This window comes from Pezoporus wallicus, unplaced genomic scaffold (genome assembly GCF_028554395.1).
Source record: "Pezoporus wallicus isolate ANWC-B61680 ecotype Strahan unplaced genomic scaffold, APGP_CSIRO_Pwel_v1 contig_13050, whole genome shotgun sequence".
NCBI classification, from domain to species: Eukaryota; Metazoa; Chordata; class Aves; order Psittaciformes; family Psittacidae; genus Pezoporus; species Pezoporus wallicus.
In genome coordinates this window covers 1-21,325 of record NW_026637493.1, presented here as the reverse complement: position 1 = coordinate 21,325, position 21,325 = coordinate 1, and the positions used below count along the sequence as shown (strand labels likewise).

General features: G+C 45.1%; 3 protein-coding genes across 3 annotated transcripts; all 3 read left to right on the top strand.

Annotated features, from left to right (window-relative positions):
* The first annotated feature begins 284 nt into the window (after positions 1-284).
* Positions 285-2,664, top strand: LOC130597381 (interleukin-8-like). The gene is made up of 4 exons (XM_057405863.1): positions 285-645; positions 984-1,119; positions 1,908-1,991; positions 2,560-2,664. Exons 1-4 carry the CDS (start codon positions 582-584, stop codon positions 2,588-2,590), a joined length of 315 nt encoding a protein of 104 aa, XP_057261846.1. The 5' UTR covers positions 285-581; the 3' UTR covers positions 2,591-2,664.
* A 1,868-nt stretch (positions 2,665-4,532) lies between these two features.
* On the top strand, positions 4,533-8,001 carry LOC130597379 (interleukin-8-like). The gene is made up of 5 exons (XM_057405861.1): positions 4,533-4,562; positions 5,267-5,372; positions 6,120-6,258; positions 7,250-7,333; positions 7,926-8,001. Exons 1-5 carry the CDS (start codon positions 4,533-4,535, stop codon positions 7,999-8,001), a joined length of 435 nt encoding a protein of 144 aa, XP_057261844.1.
* A 6,020-nt stretch (positions 8,002-14,021) lies between these two features.
* On the top strand, positions 14,022-16,926 carry LOC130597380 (interleukin-8-like). The gene is given in 5 exon segments (XM_057405862.1): positions 14,022-14,236; positions 14,238-14,307; positions 15,072-15,207; positions 15,944-16,027; positions 16,581-16,926. Coding segments are annotated over 5 exon segments (402 nt in total). The 5' UTR covers positions 14,022-14,155; the 3' UTR covers positions 16,612-16,926.
* Positions 16,927-21,325: the final 4,399 nt, after the last annotated feature.

Sequence of the window (21,325 nt, the reverse complement as noted above, 5' to 3'; positions counted from 1 at the left end):
AATGTAATTGCATATAAGGACAAGGAGAGGCCATTAAAATCCAGTTCTAGTACCTATCATTTCCACAAAGTGCTAGCTCCTACTTCTGTCGTGTCTTAAAATGAAATCAAAGCCCAAGGACACAGATGGAAAGTCACAGAATGAATGCCTTCTACTAGAAGTGGAAGGTCACAAGGAATAAGGTAATAATAACATCAAAAGGACAAAGATACAGAAGAAAATAATGACGAGAAATAAGGGTATTACAGACCCCCCTATAGATTCCAGAGAGCTAAGTCCAGGGCAACTGTGTACAGAGTCTGTGTTTTTCTATTTATTTCATTGATTAAGGAAGTGTTTTCCGTTAACGAAAAGCAGTTTCATGGTCATCTGGGGCAAGGGGCTTGCCCACTCACCCGTGACTCATGGCACAGCAGCATGTTACAGGTTTGGAGTTTCCATTGGCACGACCCATGTGTGCCAGGGAGGCCGAGGCAGTATAAAACCCAGCAGGTCCCAAGACACCAGCACTGGCCACCTTTGGGGCTCACCTCATCACAGCACCAGGCCTGTGGAACACGAGGGAGAAACACTCTTGCATCATGACAGGCAAGGCTGTGGCTGTGGTCCTGATCCTTCTCTTCATGTCAGCAGTGGGAACAGAAGGTACAGAAATCCTTTCTAAAGCTCTCATTGCAAGCACAAATGCTGATGGCAGAGGTACTGTGCTGTGCAGCAAGAAACTCCTCGAATACTGCAAGCAAAAGAACACGCCCTGACAGAGGCTGCCCAAAGAAGTGGTGAACGTTCCCTGGCAGTGTTCAAGGCCAGGTTGGACAGAGCCTTGGGTGACATGGTCTAATGTGAGGTGTCCCTGCCCATGGCGGGGGTTGGAACTGGGTGATCTTAAGGTCCCTTCCAACCCAAACCATTCTGTGATTCCAGGTTTCTCTGCTGTGGAAAGAGGAAAAGAGTGCACCTTATTTTTCCTTCTTGTTTTGCAGGTAAGGCCCTGCCACGCTCAGCAATGGAGCTCCGGTGCCAGTGCATAGGCACTCATTCCAAGTTCATCCATCCCAAGTTCATTCACAACGTGAACCTCATCCCCAGCGGACCTCACTGCAAGAACGTCGAAGTCATGTAAGTGCTTTTGCAATATCCTCCCAGTTACTTAACAAGAAGGAAACCGATTTTGCACTCAGGGTGATGTAAGAGTTCACTGACAGATGGAGTGAGCCTGCGGCAGCTGCTCAGAATGCAGACCAGCAACGCTGTTGCTGTGACAGACAGCACGCTATGTGATAGAAAGCCTGTCTTGTCTTGACTGCTCCACTTTTCAAGCACCCCATGCAAACATTGCAACCCAAGCTCATATCAGACAGCAAAGAACCTTCTAAAACTCTGAATTCCACCAGCAGATGAGAAATTAATTTCATGCATGAGCCGTGCTGACTGATCAAAACATGAATGTGATGGCCAGCTCAAATCAAGTGATCACAGTTCTACTCGTCAGTGAAAAAACTCCCTTAGCACACAGATCATATTATCCAGTCACAATTCCAGAAATTGTGTTGTAGCAAAATTCCTGTGGACTGGGCAGTGCAGTTTGTGAATGAGGATGGAAAGATTTCACCCTTGTAGTTTAGTACCATCACAAGCCGGAGAAAGGGGACAGGGGGAAAGAATCGGTTTTGGAAAGCATGAGAGTCCTGAAATGGTTTAATGCATTCAAAGAGGTACGAGAAGATATGAAACCTTTAAAAAAAAACCCCAAAACCTTTATGTTAGGCTACAGCCTCAGCTGATGCAGCTTGAAGTAAAGAAAATGTCAGTGTACACCTAGAATGATGTCGGGAGGGAAAAGGGAAATTGCCTTGGACTTCCCTAAACAGACCTGACCTTTTCCCTTCCTCCTTTCTCTGTTGCAGAGCTACCCTGACGGATGGCCGGGAAGTCTGCCTGGAGCCCACCGCTCCCTGGGTGAAGCTCATCGTCAAGGCAATCCTAGACAAGTGAGTTGCCTGTTCTCAGTGAGCGTGGCTTATCCAAAAGCTGAGTTTTAGTTGAGCCAGCGAACGTGCAGTGTAAAGTTCTCACAGACTCAGTCTCCTCAGGCAGCTACTGATGTTTCTGTTCGCTAATGGGATAAACTCGGATTGTTTCGCTCTTTAATCATCAGCAGGAGGTTGGATCCCTTATACCACCCCCATGTGAATGGTAGCTACACCTCTTGTAAGGCGCAAGCGCGTTGAAAATCTGCAGCTTGAGTGCTCAGGAAAACCAGGCATTAACTGAGGGGTTTTCTCTTGCTTGCTATGGTAGAAAGCAAGGAACAGCGTTTAGATGAGTGGGGGAAGGTGGGCCCACAAGGTCCCGAGAGAAGCCGTGGAAGCCCCCAGTCACTGAGGACTTGTGGAAAGATCACAACGTACCAGCAGCCGTTAGGTTCAGTTACAGCTTTTAAGGGGCTTGGACACAGAAGCACAAACCCTTAGTGGTGGATCTCATCTTACTCCAGGGGGTGATACCTGTTCCACAGGCAAGTTCTAATTGTCTCCTTTTCCATTTTCTTTCTTCTAGGGCAAACGCCAAACCTGAGACAGTGTCCTAAGACAAAGAAGACAAAACGTCCTAACTCACTCCTGCAGCAAGGCAAACAAGAGATGGAGATGCCCATCCAGCTTCTGGCAGCTCACCTCCTCCTGCTGCCTTCCTGTATTCACACTTCTGACAGCACCAAGAGCGTTTGGATTCCCTGAATTTAGAATCACAAAATCACAGAATGGTTTGGGTTGGAAGGGACCTTCAAAGGTCGTCTAGTTCCAACCCCTCTGCAATAAGCAGGGACCTCTTGAACTAGGCCAGGTTTCGCAGTTAGTTCACAGCAGTACTTTAAGTATATTACAGAGGTCACATTATGTAGGAGAGGAATCACTGACACCGGAAAAAGCAGGCAGAAGAAATGGCTTGTGAAAGGATATGGAGAGATCCTGGAATAAGTTTTGGTAAATACAGCTGGATCAGCGCAGAGCTTTCGCTAAATGACACCTTCCCTTTCTGCTGTTTAGGAAAAGAACAGCACCTAACTCCTTCTCTCCAGGAAAGCATCGATAGGGGAGCGTCAAGTTTAGGTCACTGCTACTCAGCCTTTTTGCTCAGAGCAGACTAGTGACCGAAAAGGGGAGCCTGCAGAGTTAGGACATCAAAATTCTGAGACACTGGGGCTTGTGTCACCATAGTCAAGATACTGTTTATTGTGAATTACTGTTGTGAAGGTCTAAAGATACATTTTAATGCCATCTTTTGGTTAGAAGGAGGCACATTATTTATTTATTTATATATTTATTTTTACTTTTGCATAAGGATGTCATTATTTATTCATGCAGAACATATTTGATATGCGCCCAATAAATGTTTGTGGAGATGTTTTCACTTCAGTATTGTGTGTTACTAGTTTCTGTATTAAAATACAGAACGGAAAAAAAGGATGTATTTTCTTTCATCCACCATGGGATGGGTTCACCAAAGGGCAAGGGGTGGTTTATTGCAACAGTAAATTACGGCCTCTGGTGTATTCAGATGGTTTCCAGTAGGAGGAATTATAAAAATTATCTACTTTCTTCCTCTTTTCTTGTCAGACTTGGTGTTTTCAGGGCTCCGGGTGGTCAAATTCACAGATAGAAAGTAATGAATGACTAATGGTTAGTCACAGAAACTCCAAGGCCATAGAGGTGGAGGTGCTCCGACAGCTCATCAGCTGAGAACCTGGCACTGAACAAGGTTTTTCCTTCACCTGAATAAGCAGGGAAATCTGATAACATGATGGAGGTCACTGAGCATCCTCCTGAATTGCAGTGAGGAGGGAGGACTGCATCAGGAGGAAGCCTGATTGTATGGACACACATTTGCCTGTGACACAGAGACTTCCAAGGGACAGACTGGAGCAGAAGCAGTGAACACTTGAGAAAATGGGAAAGTTGAGCAAATGTTTTGATAGTTGTTTTGCTTCAGCCTTTTCCACTAAGGATCCACTCCATGTTCTGCACAAACAGCTCATGTTTGCTAACAGTGCAAGGTAAAAAGGGAGGCTCTGGTTTTTGTTTGAGCAAGACCTTGTGCAGGATGGTAACTGATAACTCTTCAAACCCCACTTTGACCCCTGTCCCTATCGCTGCCACTGTCCCACAGAACTGCTCTACAGCCTGATAGACCTCATCCTCAGCATGGAAAGGAGAGAAAGGTTCTCAGGGGGAGAGGGTTTGTCCAGACTTGCCTTACCTGCCTAAGCCTTCCTATTTTCCAAGTGATTTTTACAAGCTGGCGTCTTTCAGAAACTTAGTTTGGAGGCAAGCATGTCAGAAATATCAGCCAGGAATGGGGAGAGGTGGGAAGATGTGTGTCAATAAAAGTATATGTGCATCCTAAGGGACTGGCACCTACTTTACTGCTGTACAGGCACGGTAAGCGTATTGCCTTTATCACCAGCAAAATCTCAGTGAAGAGGTGGGAGCTGAATCATGGCTACAGGAGGGCTCTTCTCCCATAGGTGAGACATGATTCAGAGGCTGGCTAGAAACGATGAAGTATCGCGTTTTGGTCCTGTGTGCCCTCACAGCATGCCTTTCTTAGGAACACAAGAACCCTCATGCTCCCAAGCCCTGCTTTGGTGCTCTCAGAGACTGCTGAGAGAAGCACTGCAGCTCTTTGGACGATGACTACCTGATCTTCCATGCTGTTTCTGCTTTGCTGATACTCTCCCTTCGAAGCTGAAGTCAGACTCCATGAAATTCCCAGTTCTTCTGGAAAACTATTTTTACACTGAACAATGAAAGCAGATCTAGTTAATTCTGTGTGCCAACGTACCCAAAACATTGTCCCACTCCCTGCCGAGCAAAAGCCAGACACTGTTTATGGCCACCATCTCCTCTCCATACAATACCAAGGCTCTCCTTTGGCAGGCTCCTTCTTTTCAAAACCCAATTGCTTTCTTAATTTTAGTACTGAAATTCATATGGGCAACATACTTTAGCAGCTCACAATCTGGGCCAGTTTCTTTCCTTGAGATCACCTTTTTCCACCTCACAAAAATCAGACTATCCAGTATCCCAATGAGTGAACAATACAAATGATTTCACTTAGGACATGTGTTTATCTTCTGTCACAAACACCTGTGATTACTCTGAACGCATATGATTAGAAAACAGTAAGTTCCCAAGTGCTTATTTTAACCAGGTGCTATTGCAACTCCTGTTGTCAGACACTTCCCAGATAAAACCTACTGTGAAAGCAAGCAGAGCCGGACGCTGGTCAACCAGACTTCCGTACAGCAACGGATGGCAGATCTGCTGCTGCTGCTTTGGTTCTCTACTTGGTCTTCATGGTGGGGTCAGGAGGTAAGAAAATGATTACTTAGCACTCACATAGCCAACGGATACATATACCCAAGAGGGCTTGTGCTGTGTTAATGGTGACTTTTTGCCAGAGATGGGCATCTTCAATATCCTGTCATTCAGAAGTTACAAGTATCATTCGTATTTGCATCTGTTAGGATGCCGTGGCTGCTTCCAAGGGTAAAATATGTTTCCATCAGAAAATTACTTTAGTCCTATGCCGTAATAGATGTCTCAGCCTAGATTTTAAGGAACGTTTGAATTCAAAGAGGACCTTTTTTCTCAACGTGTTCATACAACTCCTCTTTTCCAAATGACAACTTTCTCCTCATTGTACTTCTACTCCTGGTAAGCCGGTTGATGATAGCACTTCCTCAAAGGAAGGGCCATGGAATTTGCAGAAAAGAATAAAGACTATGAGCAGACGATCATGGCAGAAACTTGTCAACAATACGTGGACATGTGATGTTAGGCTATTTTAGTCAAGGGATGCAGTTTAGGTGTAAAATTTGGCCAGCCACAAATGCACTGTGAAAACATCTGAGTATTCTCACTTAGGAATAAGTTTAATTTCACATGCTTTTGCACGCCAACAGCGAAAATGTAACTTAATTTTATCTCGAAGTTCTCAGCACATCATAGGAGCTGAGTAACAAGAATAACGCTGACAGAAGGGAACAAATACTCTTTACTTCACAGGAGCAAGAGATGATGTTCATTTTCCTCCCATAACTTGCTTTTTTTCTACAGGTAAGGCCCTGGCAATGACAGAGGGGAAAAGCTTCCAGTGCCTGTGTGACAGCACTCATTCCAAGTTCATCCCCCTCAAGGCTATCCGGAATGTGAGATTAAACCAAAGAGGACCTCGCTGCCAAAACGTGGAAATCATGTGAGCACTCTTGCAAAACACAGTCTTGCTCTCAACTGGAGGAAGCCACTTGGTGCTTCCCAACCTGGGTACTTATTTACTTTGGGTGGAATAATGTACCCCTTGCAAAGGCATCACGGGACACCAAGTATAAGGTATTAGACCTACCAAGGGAATGAGATAATTCCCTGCAAATAAGTCACTTCCAGACAGTACTGTGGAATTCTTTCTGTGTTTATATCTTAATTACACCCATCTTCAGAGGAAGGAATTAGATCCCATAGCACATTCAGGGCATGATTACCAATTTGGACAATGAAGAATCAATTGAAGATACAATCTTGATCCTATTGACATGAATTCAAGCAGTTTCCACTAATTTGGTCTGCATGTGGCAAAGTTCGAAATGCCACAAGCTATTCCCTATGTCAGAATTGTATACCGAGCATTTTCCTGTGTGAGAAGTGGGAACTGGAAAATCCAACTGAGTACAAAGTAAAAGACATGGTCAGCTAAATTTACAAGTACATCAGGAGCTATTCACATGAATTGAATCAATGCATTCCTGTAAGCAGAGGGGAGCTTTCAGGTTCTTGTGCTTTCACTATGGTTTCATACACAAATAATCCCGGTACAATCACACCCTCTGTGCAGCATTGCACGTCATCCAGTTCCACCTCACCACTAACTGGGAATTTCAGCCAGGTTTGAGTTAAAAAAAAAGGAAATAGCTTTCCAAGATAATTAAGTTCCTGAAATATCTGCTAAACTATGATGAGACAGAGAACAGGAAACCTAATAAAAAGATCATCAGGCTCATTAAAAAGATTGCATCACAAGTGCCTTTAGTAACATCATTCATGAAAAACCCAAATGCCCGCATATGAAAACACTGTGGGAAAATAATTCTCCCTAGTTCTCTCAGACATGCCACCAGTCTCCTTGATCACTAGATCGATTTCAGACCCACGAGGACCCCCCTAGCCTGAACTTCTCTGTTCTGCCTTGGCAGAGCTACGCTGAGATCCGGCAGGCCAGTGTGCCTGGAACCCTCTGCTTCCTGGGTCCGGCTCGCTGTGAGGGCTATCTTGGCCAGGTGAGATGTTTTCTTTACTGGATCTGCTTCAGCTGAAACGCAGTTTTAGAAGGCATATTTGAATTTCTTGTCATGAAACTGTTCTCCCTCTTCAGGCACTAGGAATTCTTGTCAACGGTTCTCTCTAAATCTGTATTCCTAAATGCCTGAGGATTAAAACCGGTTCCTCACTTTAACACCTGCCCTGTGTGTTAAGCCACCTAAAAGGCCAGAGTTAAATGATGCACCTAAAAACCTTGTGAGAGGTGGCACAATCTGGGTGCACGTTTGACCCTTACAAAAACCAAGTTCTAGAAGACTCATCTCCTCTTTCTGTAGAGCTGGCATTTCTACGCTTATCAGCCTTTACTGCTGTAAATGGGGACAATCACATTCCTACTGAGCGCGCTTTGGACGCAGGCCTATGGAGTTCCTTTCTGTTGGAGCAGCACTTGCGTAAACACAGGATTTTGCTGTCTTTGCACGTACGTATTGGGTCGATACAGTAAAAATAGGTCATTAACAACTTGTGAGCTCTCCTTGTAGCTTATATTAATGAAAATTATTTCATTATTAGATTTCTGAATTCCCTTTGTACTTTATCTGCTTACAGGGCCAGAGGCAATACTGAATCACCCCTCAAAGAAAAGTCAAGGAAAAATACACCTCGGAGTTTTTCAAGGATATGAAACGAGAAGAAGCCATTGATGATGAGAATGTCAAGGAACAGACCCCCCCTTCTGCTACTGTACTACACTTGATTAGTTGCTTGGTGTTTTTTTTTCCCCTGATTCTACTTACTTCCTTTGCTGTTATCTATCTCTAAAATGCTATCTGCAATGGATCAAGGAGTTCAAGCTCAATGAACGTGTTTTAGTGCTGTAAGGACAATTTATTAATTTATTCAAATTAGTTACCCTTCAACGGCCTTACCTAAAGTAGAAATAGAAAGGATACAGTTAGTAAACACTTAAACAAACACATAGTAAGGAAGAGTCTGCATAGCTTGGAAGGAAGGCTTCCATGTACTTGTTTGAAGTACGCTTCCACGTACTTCTTTGAAGGTGACAACAAGCCTACGGGTGCCGCAGGTCCCCCGCAGTCAATTTGTCATGCTGAAATCCCTTCACAAGCCTCACCAAACATTAGAAATAAGGAGGCTGAGGAGGAACACTTGGATAGCTAAGAGGTGAATCCACAGAAATGAGGGGCAGAATGAAAAAGGCAGCTTTTTCTGATAAAGAGACATCACACATGGATTCCCACACCACCTTGGTGGGGTCCTGTTTGGCTTAGGAAGGTCATTCACTATGAGCTGAAGTATTCTGATGATAGCAGGCAAAACTAGGCTCAACTATGCAGAACTGCTGAAGGACTGTAGGAGACACATTGGTTAGGCAAGAAAGTCCAGGTGAAATTCACTTCACAAAGTAGCCAAAGTGATTGACATAGGAACAAATTACAAAGCCCATTTGAAAACAAGGCATTCTAGGCTGACCATGAGCGCATGGGAGAGAGCGTTTGGGATTATGCCTACTTGCACAATAGGAACATCACGTCAGGGCTTAGCAGTGAAAAAGCTTCAAATCCAACCAAAAACTACCCAGAAACCCGACCTATGCAAACATGCTGGTAGGAGTTACTAGGGCTTGAATAAGAGCTACCAGGTTCTGTTATGCCACTGAGTAACTTCAAGATTCACCCACTGTGCAGCCCCTGGCTCCTTATCTTCAAGAAGACACGTTAGATTTGGGACAGGTTGAAGGTAATGCCACAAAGATGAACAGATGCTCCATACAGGAGGCGATGAAGCAAACTGGATCTCTTTCTTTCAAAAGTGTGATGCCTCTAGGTGGCCAGAAGAGAAGTGAATTCACATCCACTTCTCCATGAAAGAACCAGCATTGAGGAAGTGGCACAGATCCTGCACCAGCTGCTCCTGGCATCTGCAGCAATGAGTTCTACAGAGACCAAAGTTTCATTTTCTATACCCAGAAAAGAACTTTTTGTGGCAACATATTTGTAAAATGATCTATGAGATGTGCCACTTACTGGCATGGGGAATGCTGATTAAAATGTGACTGAGTGAAGGAAATGGAGTGTCTTTATCAGTTACTTTAGCCAAGCAGTCTTTGACTGGAGGTACCTGCAGCACAGCTGCAAGCAAGCGTGGCCTGACACCTAAATTACCACCTGCGAGGTGCTTCACTATGTCTCATCAATTGTTCTAAGAAGGGAGCATCTAAAATTGGAGACACTAAATTCCTTGTGTTGTTTCTGAAGTGGTATCTGTTGTGCTGTATTTTCACTTAGAGATAGGAAGATGGAGGTAGAGGTACACATGTATATATATATATACAAAAAGAAGTTCAGAAGTCATAGGTCTGAAGAGAAGACATTATTTTAACAAAATGGGAAATGGTTGGCAATATTATTTCTTTCATATTAGTTCTACCTGATACTCTAATAGGACACATTTTCTGCTTTGCAAAAGGATTTTGCAGCGTATATATTTGTTATGGTAAATCAGAGAGTAATAGAATGGTTAGGGTTGGAAAAAACCTTAAGGTCATCCAGTTCCAACCCCCTGCCATGGGCAGTGACACCTCATACTAGACCATGTTGCCCAAGGCTCTGTCCAGCCTGGCCTTGGACACTGACAGGAATGAAGCATTTGCCATTAAACATCAGTTTAATGCATTAATTCCCATTGCACTCATTATTAATTTCTTTCAATAGTCAAAAAGGTTGTTAAAGATGTTTTCCCATCGTGGTTTGCTACCTGTGGTTTATGCCTGGCAATATAATCTAGTTTCTGAGGGTAAGAAGTTTAAATGGGGATTCTAGCAGCAATTATCAGCTCAGAGGTGACTGGTCATGGCGACGGTGGACTGAAGGGAAAAAGACCATGATGGACTCACAGAGTTTAAGTAAGCAGTAAGGGTTACAGCAAGTGACCCTTTAAGAGGTGGACATGAATGCATGATGTGCATGATGTCTGCTGACCACTTCTCATTGACTCAGAAGTTCCTGGTATAAACTTCTCAAAACTTCCCATTAGTTTCATCCCGTCACTTCCATATCTTACTGCCGCAGCCAGAAAATGCTTCCTGCCAAGCTCAGGACAGAGAAACGCAGCTAAAGCAATGAGCAAGAACTCCAGCTGCCCATCCATAACAACTCACGGGTTGGACTTAGTGTCTTCTCTGCTAAAACCAAGTCGATCCAGTTTATTTTTAAGATTTGGTAATATTTGGTAATATTTTATGTCAATATTATAGTGAATATTAACGTATCATTTTCTGCTATTGCTCTATACGTTACATTAATATCATCAGTGCCTTCTGATACTGAATTGGATCGAATGCAACATTTCATTTAACCCACAACAGCTTTTAAACTGGAAGCTACAATAGAGAATAGACAGTTTTCATGCAGAGAACACGTGAATATGAAATGAAATACATATCACAAATAAATATGAAGCCACATAAATATATACTCTTGTATTTATAAACACGTCAGTTAAAAGCCAAATCACCTACAAAGCTGTACTGCTGCTCTGTGAGTGCAGAGGGGCTCAGAACTTGCCAGGATCTGACTGAGGGCACGTCACCATCTGTATTTACACACTCCATTGGACGGAAAATCACAGGTTGACCTAGGCTTTTTCTCCTTTCTACGCTCTCACTTCCTCATAGAGCAAGCCAAAGGCAGATGTTTAGGAGCCCTTCTGCTCCCCTTGCCGTGCCTCGCAAGTGTTTGCACAGCACTGTGCCCAGTTCCTGAGCAGTGCAAGGGATTATTTCCCAGCCCGATATTTACCCTTTGGCTCTTGGCAGATGGAGAGGAACGGCAGGCGAATGCCAAGCCCTCTGCGGGGAACAGGAGGTGGTTTCAGCAGGCAGAGAGGGTTTTATTTTCCCTGGGGAACAAGAGTGGCTGCAGAGAGGACGCCCAGGAGACAGGGGTTGGCAGAGGTCGCCTTGCACAGGCTGAACCCTCGCCCGAGCAAAAGCTTTGTGTCCCAGGCTGCCGGGGTCTTGTGCGCACAGCTGCTCAGGTGAGAGGCTTCCATTTGTCTAAACCGAGGCAGGGGCTTTCTGACTTTTCTTACTGAGAGAAACTGAAGCAGCCCACGGGCTGGAGCAGTCCTCTGGAACCGGGTGGCTGGAACAAGGAAGGGGCTGAAGCCCAGCTCTTCCCTCATCTCTCTGATTATCCTGGTCACAAGAGCACACATGAATCCCCCCCACCGATCCCGCTGTGTTTGGGTGTCCTTCGCTACATACAAAGGCTCTAAATGATCCTTTACAAGATCACAAAAGATTGACTTCTGTGTTCATTAGACAGGGCTACGAATCAGGAAAAAGAAAACCCACTAGTTTCCCTCCTGCATCATGAGAACACATCCTATACCCTGCCTTCAAACGACAGCCAAGGGAAGTATTTACTTCCCTTTTCAGCTGTCTTTCAGTTATTGAACTATTGCCTAACTGTTGTTTTGTTGGTTACCGACATGCTTTTAACGGGTTTAGTCATGGAAGGTATCTGCTTGCGGCGGTATCAGCTCACTCAGTGACTTACCCTGCAAAAGGAGCAGCAATTCCATTTGCACAAGTCATCTCTGCTGTTTGGTGGGAAAACTCACACTGCCAAAATGAGATAATGGAGTTGGGGTTCCCATAGGCTGGGGCTGGGGTGAGATCCCGGGCAAAGAGTAGACAGGATGGAGGGAGGACTCGGGCACCCCAAGGAATCCAGGTTAGGAGTACCTGGTCTTTGGGCCCGCTCTCATGTCTCACCTTTTAATGCCTCTATCGTCTCTATTACACCCCCTTCGCATAATCCCAATGGAGCTGTATCCCATCAGAGAAGAAGTGGAGGGAGAGAAAATGCCTCAGCTCTCAGCAAACATGGTGGGTTTTGTCATTAGAAACATCCTGTTCTGAAGAGATCTCTTCGCTTAGGGGCAGGGTTAATCACAGAGGTAGAACAGGCTCCGGGCTTCCCTCTGGCCTGGGGATTTCTGCAGATCCGTTACTGCCACGCTCAGGAAACTGCTGAGCCCAGTGGTCAGGAGGACAAGCGATCCTTGGTTTTCACTGGGGATTTGAGGGGGAATTCTCTTTCTTTTTGCCTCGGACATTAATGACATTGTGTCACACTGCAAGATTAGATAACAAAGCTGCAAACAGTAGCAGAGAAAAGTGGGATCCCTAATACAACTTTAATTGCCCTGCGGGTGTGCATGCATCTGCAGAGACACAGAGAAACAGAGAGCCCACAGGAAAAGAATCAGCAGAACCTTGTTCCAGGTAAACTCGTTAAAGCTCCAACATTTACAGCCTGCTTCCAGTGAAACCGTCCTGTGAATTTAGCATGACGACATGAACAATAAAACACAACCTTCAGTACCTGGTAAAATCCTCTCCTTGGCACGCCTTCAGAGAATACACGTAAAGCTCTCTGAGGCGCACAGCTCAGAAGTCAGAATTGGAATCACTAGGCAGGAAAGACAAACTTGGTGGTATCTTCCCTTGGGCCGGCTGAGACAGTGCTGGGAAACAGATGGATTTTCATCACAGAGGTCCTTTTTCAAGTAAGTTTATGACAAATGGTACACAGTAAACCATAGTAAATCACGGGCAAGCTCTTACAGTATTACTATAAATAACTTATAATGCTGTACATGCTAATGATAATTGAGCCTTTATGAGCTCCCCAGAGTTGGGGAGAAGCACTTACATAAATCCACAGATCACAAAACATGAAGCTTTGAGGTTGGAGATAAGCAGCAAAAGGGGGTTGGAACCGGATGAGCTTTAAGGTCCCTTCCAATCCAAACCGGTCTGGGATTCTATGATTTAATTTCAAGTCTTCCCCTGAAATTGTCACCCTCAGAAGGAAGTATCTCTACCAGCCCCAGCAAGTAAAGAGCTGGTGTTCATGCAACAAGGCTCTTGAGCAGAAATATCTCCAGCAGTGCTGTAATGCTTTGTTATTTCCTTTTGCTAAGACCTATGGTTATGGTCACTGAAAAAGAAGGCAGAAAAGACTCATTAAAAATATCTAGACTTACAAAGGACCAAAAGCAATAGCAGTTCCGCAGGTCATGCTATTTAGCCTGCATGCAAAGCTTCCTCTGTTCATCATTCATTAATACGTGTGACATGACAAATGCAGGAGGATTCTCAAAACTGCTCAGAATTTACCATCTGCTTTCCCCAGGAAGCTTTGAAGACTGCAGCCTCAGGTCCTGTCCTGAGCTGGCAGTAGCACAGATAAATTGTCTTTGTAAAATGCGCCTTGAACATCAAAAAAAGCGCAAGGAATTAAAGTCATTGATATCAAAATAACGCCAAGGTAAATCCTGAGCCCAGTGAAAAATCTTGTCAGTGATTTCAGCACTGCCCCGCTTCCACTCCAGTGGCTTAAGATGAGGTAAGTGGAAGCTATCAGCAGAAATGGAGATGAGAAATTCACTGTCTCAAATACAGAGCTGGCACCTCTACAGGGAAGAGTTATTCCCTTGTGATAAAAAGTTATAACACGGATGTAACTGAGGCCATCACAGAGCTGTGTTACTCAATCAGGGTATGCATTAGGAAAAGCACGGCATTTCCAAGAGCCAACACCAGGCATAGGAATGCATGGCTATTATTTACATATTTTGATAAATTAACACATTCTATCATTCTCGGCAGAATAATTCCTCGTCATCTAGGAAGCCGTTTCACAACAGTCATGTGACTCATTTGTACTGCATCTGGGAAATTCCTCTCACGCAATCCCCATGCTAGCCCAGCAGAGGCGAGGGGCGCAAAGCCCTATATAAGCCACATGGATCGCCCTGAGAGGCATCAGCAACCCTTCGGGACAGAAGAGCTCACAGCTCCACAGAACCCATCCAGCAGCGGCTCCTTGCCCAACGATGAACGGCAAACTCGTGGCTGTCCTGGCTTTCTGCCTGATATCCGTGGCTGTCTCTCAGGGTGAGTGAATCCCTCCCGAGGACCATAGCGCTGTGTAGGCATCTCCGAGATGCTTCTCCTTGCACTGAGGTAGCTTTGCATTGGTTTGGGGAAGTTTCTTTCAGGAGATTTGCAGCAACTCCTCTGCAGTCCGAAGGTTTGCTTCACATAGCCCTTGTGCAGATGAGTTACTGACATCTTGTGGGAAAAACCTTAAGGATGCAGCTTGAATTTGCCTTGCTTCTATTTTTCACTCCAAGCGTTAGCAGAGAGAGACAGGATCTCCTTCTTAAGTGTCTGAATGTTTCACTTCCTTCCCACATATGAAGAATGAACAGCTTATGACCTCATGTTTGTTACTTAATGATCATACTGCCTCAAGCAAGTAATATACAGCTGGGAACAGAGAACAGATATGAACACACAACCATGGACAAGCCTCCAGTAATGAAAAACTCAGGGGCTCTGTCTTCTGTGTAGTTGCCAGTTTGTCAATCCACATGTTGAAATGGTGCCATAACCGTACAGTGTGGCCAGTACAAGTAAACACAAGCCATGCAGTTTACTTTAAAAGGATGTGTTCATTTAGTTTTCAATGTACTTGGGCATCATCCCTTTTGAAACAAGCAACTCATCTTTATTCCATAAGGACTGATTTAGGCAGCTTGGACAAATACTGTATTTTAACTGAGAATGTGGATAAACCAGAGAAGTTGAGCTTTATGTCTGACCCAGCGATGGGTAGGAGCACCTCTCCAACCATGTCCTTCCTTTCCTGCTCACAGGTAGGACCCTGGCCAGGATGGGAACCGAGCTACGTTGCCAGTGCATAGCCACTCATTCCAAGTTCATCCCTCCTAAGTCCATTCAAGATGTGAAGCTCACACAGAGCGGCCCCCACTGCAAGAATGTTGAAGTCATGTAAGTAGCTCTGCAAGAACCTTCTTCTTCTTCACCTTCCTCCTGCTTCTGGGGCTTTCACACTTCATAACCATGACATGATGGGGTCAGATTTGGTTATTCTTTTGAGAGAGGCGGTTTTTAAGTAATACACCATGTTCTTCATCGTCTCTATGACCTTAGGTATTCCCAAACTGATCATTACTTATCTGTCATTGGACATATTAAATATTTCTGGGGGTAAAACATTAATTTCAAGGACCGGGCAGTTCTTGATACACGAGACAACAGTGCCCTTTAAATGCTACCTTTATTTATTAAGCAAAAATACTCCTGGGAAACAGTTTGGGTCAGTCTCAGAGGGAAAAAGTAAGTTCCCACAAGCAGACACAGGGAAAGAAATGAAATTAATTTGGTCTTAAATAGCACAGAGGAGGGACTGAAAGGTTGAAATCTTGTCCTGCTGAGGCATCCTCAGCGCTGGAGGTTTCAGTCACTTAAGTAAACCAATTCAAGTACCCATATATATTGAAGAAGATGTGGGGAATGCGTGGCTGCTTTGAGAGCAGGCACAGAGTCACACAGCTCCTGGCTGCTTTTAGTTTCCTCTGCTGTGGAACACATAAACCAAATCGGCCAAGCCTAACCTAGAGCAGCTGGGGGAATTTACACTCACCTACAAATGCAGTATTACACTCTGTGAGTAAAACCGACCATGCAGTGGTTTCCTGACTTCTCTTTAATCTTTGTTTTGCAGAGCTACTCTGAAGGATGGCAGAGAGGTGTGCTTGGAGCCCACTGCTCCCTGGGTGCAGATAATCATAAAGGCAATTTTGGCCAAGTAAGTCCCATTCCCTTTCATTTGGGCAGCTGAGGGCTAAACCTCCCCAAAAGGCCAGTTCTTAGTGGTACTTCCCATTTTCTCTTCATCAGATATAAAAACCCAAGGAAACTTGCTGATTAATTACAGAATTAGTCTCAGAATTGGTCTAGAGTCTGACTGCCGCAAGGTCCTTGTTCAAGCGGATGCGTCAGTACTAAACCTTTGAGTACCTGCAGTTTGGTCTGGAAGGAAAGGAACTCGGAAATGTTTGGCTCCCTTTGAAAAATAAGGCTTAAAAAAACGCATCTTTCCTTTCTTACAGTCCCGTATGTTAACAAATCCTATTTCTGAAACAATGAGTTTCCTGATGCAAGAAAATGCAGAAACTCCTGCAGCAGCAGTTTCCTAGCTGGGCACCGGATATGCACACACTAGGATTTCAGTAATTGCTTTTGCCTCAGGACAGCCCATAGAGTGGCAAACAGACCACTCAACTGTTTGGTAATGCTAAGCGGTGGTAACTATCCTTGAACCTCCCTTTAAATGATTCGCTTCCCTCACCTCTTCCTAGGGCTCAACTCAACTCTGACTCGCCACTCTGAGAAACATCAGGACAAACAAATCTGGGACCTGCCCCCTCTCCTCCCTTGAGAGAAGCATTTGGGAAAAGCATCTTTCGAACAGGGTGCATCTGCCACCTCCTCCATCAGCGTTGCTCTGTTTCCTGCGGATTTGGTTATTGATTGATTTCACTGCATCTATTTAAGAAAGCCTTTTGGAATGGGCAGTGTCGCCTGCTCATTGACACTGAAGATGCTTGAATAGGAAAAGTGGTTTGATAAAGGAAGTGAAGGATCCTTGGCAACCACTTCAGCCGAACGCACCTGGGGAAGTGCAGGGCACTCGCAGCACGGCCCGTTTACGCCGTTTTGCTAAAACACCAGCAAACTGATATTTCCTCCTGCTCCCCTGGAGCGCGCCAGTATGTTGTGTCAACAGCAGGTTCCTGAACCACAGCCAGCCTTGTGCTGAGAGCTGGGGTTTCTCACTTGGAGTATCTGTCCTATGGAATCTGTAAGATTTATTTATTGTGATTTCCATGGTATTTATAAATGTATTTATTGTGTAGGTTTGATACAAGAGAGAAAATAATGATAATTTATTTAATTTCTGCTGGATTCTCCATTCCTACTATTAATTTATTAAGAACTATTCACAGACTCATTCCTCTGTACAAGGACTTGGTTGTATGCTAAACTAGCTCCTTACTCTGCTAAAGGGAAAAACCTCCACCCTGTATACACAGAATTTGCTTGTGAGAGTGTCATTACTCCTAACAATGTATTATTAAATGTTTTCTATTAAAAAATCTCTTTGTTATCTGTTTGTTATTTCACATTTTCATGAGCTTTATTTGGAAACGGTCTGCTTTCACGGCTTTTTAACCTCCTCAGCCTGATCTCTGGAACTGAAATGGAAATGTTTCATACCTAGTACAATAACTCACCCTGTTAGGGTAGCCTGACATTACTGAAGGCAGTAACAAACTCTTAGGGTAAAGTAAATCATTCCCTTTCCTCTCTGCAGGCAACTCCCGGTGCCTGGGGACTGGTGGGCTGCAGGGCAAGGCTCCTTACTTAAGTACCTTGCAGGCAAGCACATCGTCCCCTCAGATGCCAGAGTTGTAATGATCAGCCCCCGAGCTGTAACTCTTTACTGCATCAAAAAGCCACAACTGACACAACTGACTGCCAAAATGGGAATTTGTGACCTTTCTTTTGGTACCCCATTTGCCCTTGCGTAGCACCTGCTTCCTATTCTGATACATGGGGTGGAGTCCCAGCACAGTTAGGAAGACAGTAGTAGTAGAAAACATCCATGCTCAACGATTCTCTGGAATCATCAGCTCAAAGTGCAACGGTGGCCAAACAAAAGCCAGTGACATGGAGGAGAATCGAAAGAATTTAAACCACAAGGGTTGAGAAAAGAACAGTCCAATAACCAAAGCATAATACAAGCCTACTACTACTCCTCCTCCTCATCATAATGATCAGGGAAATAACAAGGGGAGAGAATATAAATCTAAAAAGGGAAGGGATAAAAAATAAACACAAGTGATGCACAGTACAATTGGTCACCACTCGCCGGCTGACACCCAGCCCTACCTGAGCAGTGATCGGGTCCCTTCTGGGTAACTCCCCCAGTCTATGTACTGGGCATGACGTGCTGTGGCATGGAATACCCATTCGCCTAGTTTAGGTCACGTGTGCTGTCTCTGCTCCCTCCCGGCTTCTTGTGCTCCTCCTCACTGGCAGAGCACGAGAGACTGAAAAGCTGCTGCATTACTTAGCAGCACCTAAAACATTGGTATGTTACCAGCGCTGTTCTCAGACTAAAGCTGAAATCACAGCACTGCACAGCTAGTAAGAAGGAGAAAAATAATGTCACATCTGAACCGAGGACACGGGGTAATGGTTGGAGTTGATCTTAAAAGTCATTTCCAACCTTGTTGATTCTGTGATTCTATGACTAATTTCATAAGCAGAGCCCATTAAACAAGGGCAAGCAATGTAACCTCTAGGAAAAGCAGATGCTAAGTTCATGGGGAACTACAGACCCTGAACAAAATGCAACCACAGTTTCAGAGGCATTTTGTAGGTTCAAGTGAACCCTAAGGTTTTGAAGGTCTTTCCATTCAGCTTTGGAGGAGAGGCCAGGGAGGATTTTTTGCTTTAAAGCCACGGTACCTGTCCTGATGGATTTTAACACCGCGCCTTTCACCAAGATGAGGTGACGGATGTGTTTCAAGTGAAATGGTAACAGTTGGCATGTTTCAATGGACCACAAGACTTCGCACTCGGGTGTAAAGGGGGCTTCTGGCAAGATCTCGCCAAAATAATTGTAACAGTGCAGAAAACAGTTTCTTCCTTCTTGTTTCTCTGCAGAAAGTGTTATCAAGGGTTGACACCTACTCCGCTAGTAGTAAAGCCAGCTAGCAAGCCCCTCATGCCCTTTATGCTCTTTATGCAAGCCCTCGTGCCACCAGAGTTCTGTTGATGGACACCACCTAAAGGAAGGTGACAGAACACAGAAAGAGCAAAGGTGAACAAACCACTAGCAAGAAACATCAGCAAGTTCCTAAACAATAAAAAGCCTGTATAATCGTGAACTCTAACAGTGATGAAAAGCACATATGTCAACACACGCACCTCCTCACCCACTGAGTTCCACAGCTCGATCGGTGGCAGACCTGTCATAATTTGTGACCTGGAAACACAGAGAAACATGAGTGGGCAGCAGTTCTGGTGTGAGCCACGGAGGATGCAAGGCCAGCATCATTCACTGCCTATCAGGTACTCCATCCTATAGCAGGCTGGAGGAAATGCTGTTCCTGCCACCAGGAAGAAGCCCCTGGGATGGTGCCAGAAGCCTCACTTCTCCCTCTGCCAGCCAGAGGCCAGTGGCTGGCTGTCCATCACAGACAGACTGTGACTGGCTACCAGTGTTGCAAATACAGTCGAGACTGGCAGAGCAGTGCAGAACCGGGGGACTTGCAACAGGGTGATCTTGAAGGTCCCTTCCAAACCAAAACCACTCCAGGGTTCTATGAATACTCGGCCTGCTGGACAACAGGCCACTTGTACTCTAGACTGCTCTGGTGCCTGTCCTCTCTGCCCACATCAGGAACAAGAGGGAATGCTCATCCCTTCCCAGCCACACCATCCTGGGCAGTGATTGATGCCCCACAAGGAAGTTCTCAGCACCACGATTTGTCAACAAGACCTTGCCCAGCGGCCAGACTTACAGACTTCGGCTTTGTTGTCTGTTTTCACACACACAGGACTGGGGAGGGGGCAGAGAGGGTCACAGCAGAGCACCATCAGCAGCAAGACTTTTCCTGACAGCTCCCTTGCACTTGTGCCACAAGGACTGCGCCTCTGGTCATCCCATCAACAGCCACGTAAGCTTTGGGGTTACAGTGATCCTTGTCTTGAGAGAGGAGAAAACAAATGGGGGAGCCACAGGCTTTCAAGGCCAGAGGAGACTGTTCAGCTCATCTTGTGTGATCTCCTACATCCATTAGGCCAGAGAATCCTCACCTCCTGTTGATGGAGGCATTTGCTAAAGTAAAGGAGAAACAGAAAGCATGTTACAATAGTCACAGGGAAGGGAACGGGAAGACTAAACTTTCTTAAAGGCCTTGAGGTAACTCTAGTAGCATCAACAGGCTGATTTTCCAGCTGCTCTTTAAATTCACATCTCTGCTCTACCAGCAAACAACAGAACAAGATCCTTACCACAGACCAGGGATCTTTGGACATCTCTCACGATTATAGTCATCACGTTCACCTTGCTTCCCCCTTTACACTCAAAACCATTTCACCTTTGCCTTGCCTCCCCTTTGCAGGTCAGTACTACACGTATGGACAGCATCCAGGACTGCGGTTTCTCCAGCACCAGGCTGGACTCACAACACAGCTGGATCGCAGCGTCCTGAGACAGCCTTGATGCACTGCAGGTCTCCCCAGTTCTCTGCTTGAAAGGCAGCATCCCATTCCCAAGGGATCCATAGGCTGACAACACACGCTTCTCTAGAACATAACCCCTCACTGAAGGGGAAGTGCTTTGCAAATGTTCTCACACAGCGTTGCAAGAGGCCGGTGTTTGGACACGCAAGTCTGCAGCTCAGTAGGAGCCCAACAGCAACATTCAGCTCCTTTGTTTACTTTTATGTGAACACTGGACGAATTCCTAAGCAAAGAGCAACTGCAGCCTGAGGAAGCAAGTGTCTGCCAGTAACTACGTGTCCCTCTAAAAGACTTCACAGTAGTGAAATGGGAAATATGCTTTAACACCTTGGTGATAGTGATATGTATCTAGCAAAAGCAGCCTGGAAAAACAAGCCACTGTTTAGGAACTCAGGTTTGTTCTACATTGAACTTACTTCGTGGACAGCTGAGCTGCCTCTTCTACTCTAGAGTTTGTTAATCCTGCCCCACCTGGACACCACTGGTTCTCACGTCCCAGTCACACTCCTCCATCTACAAGCCTCGCCTGGTTGATGTGAGGCAGGACTGACAGGCACGTCCCAAGACAAAAGATCCACATTTGTTCTCTCCAGCGTTTCATCTGCTGCCCACTGACAGCATCATCAGCAGATGACTTTCAGGATCGGTTTCTCCAAGCATCTGCAGAGATCTGGAAGGAGGAGAAGTGGAGAGTGACGGAGATTCTCAAATCACAGAATCGTGGTATAGTTTGTGTTGGAAGGGACCTTAAGGATCACAGGGAAGCACTTCTAATATCTCACCGCAA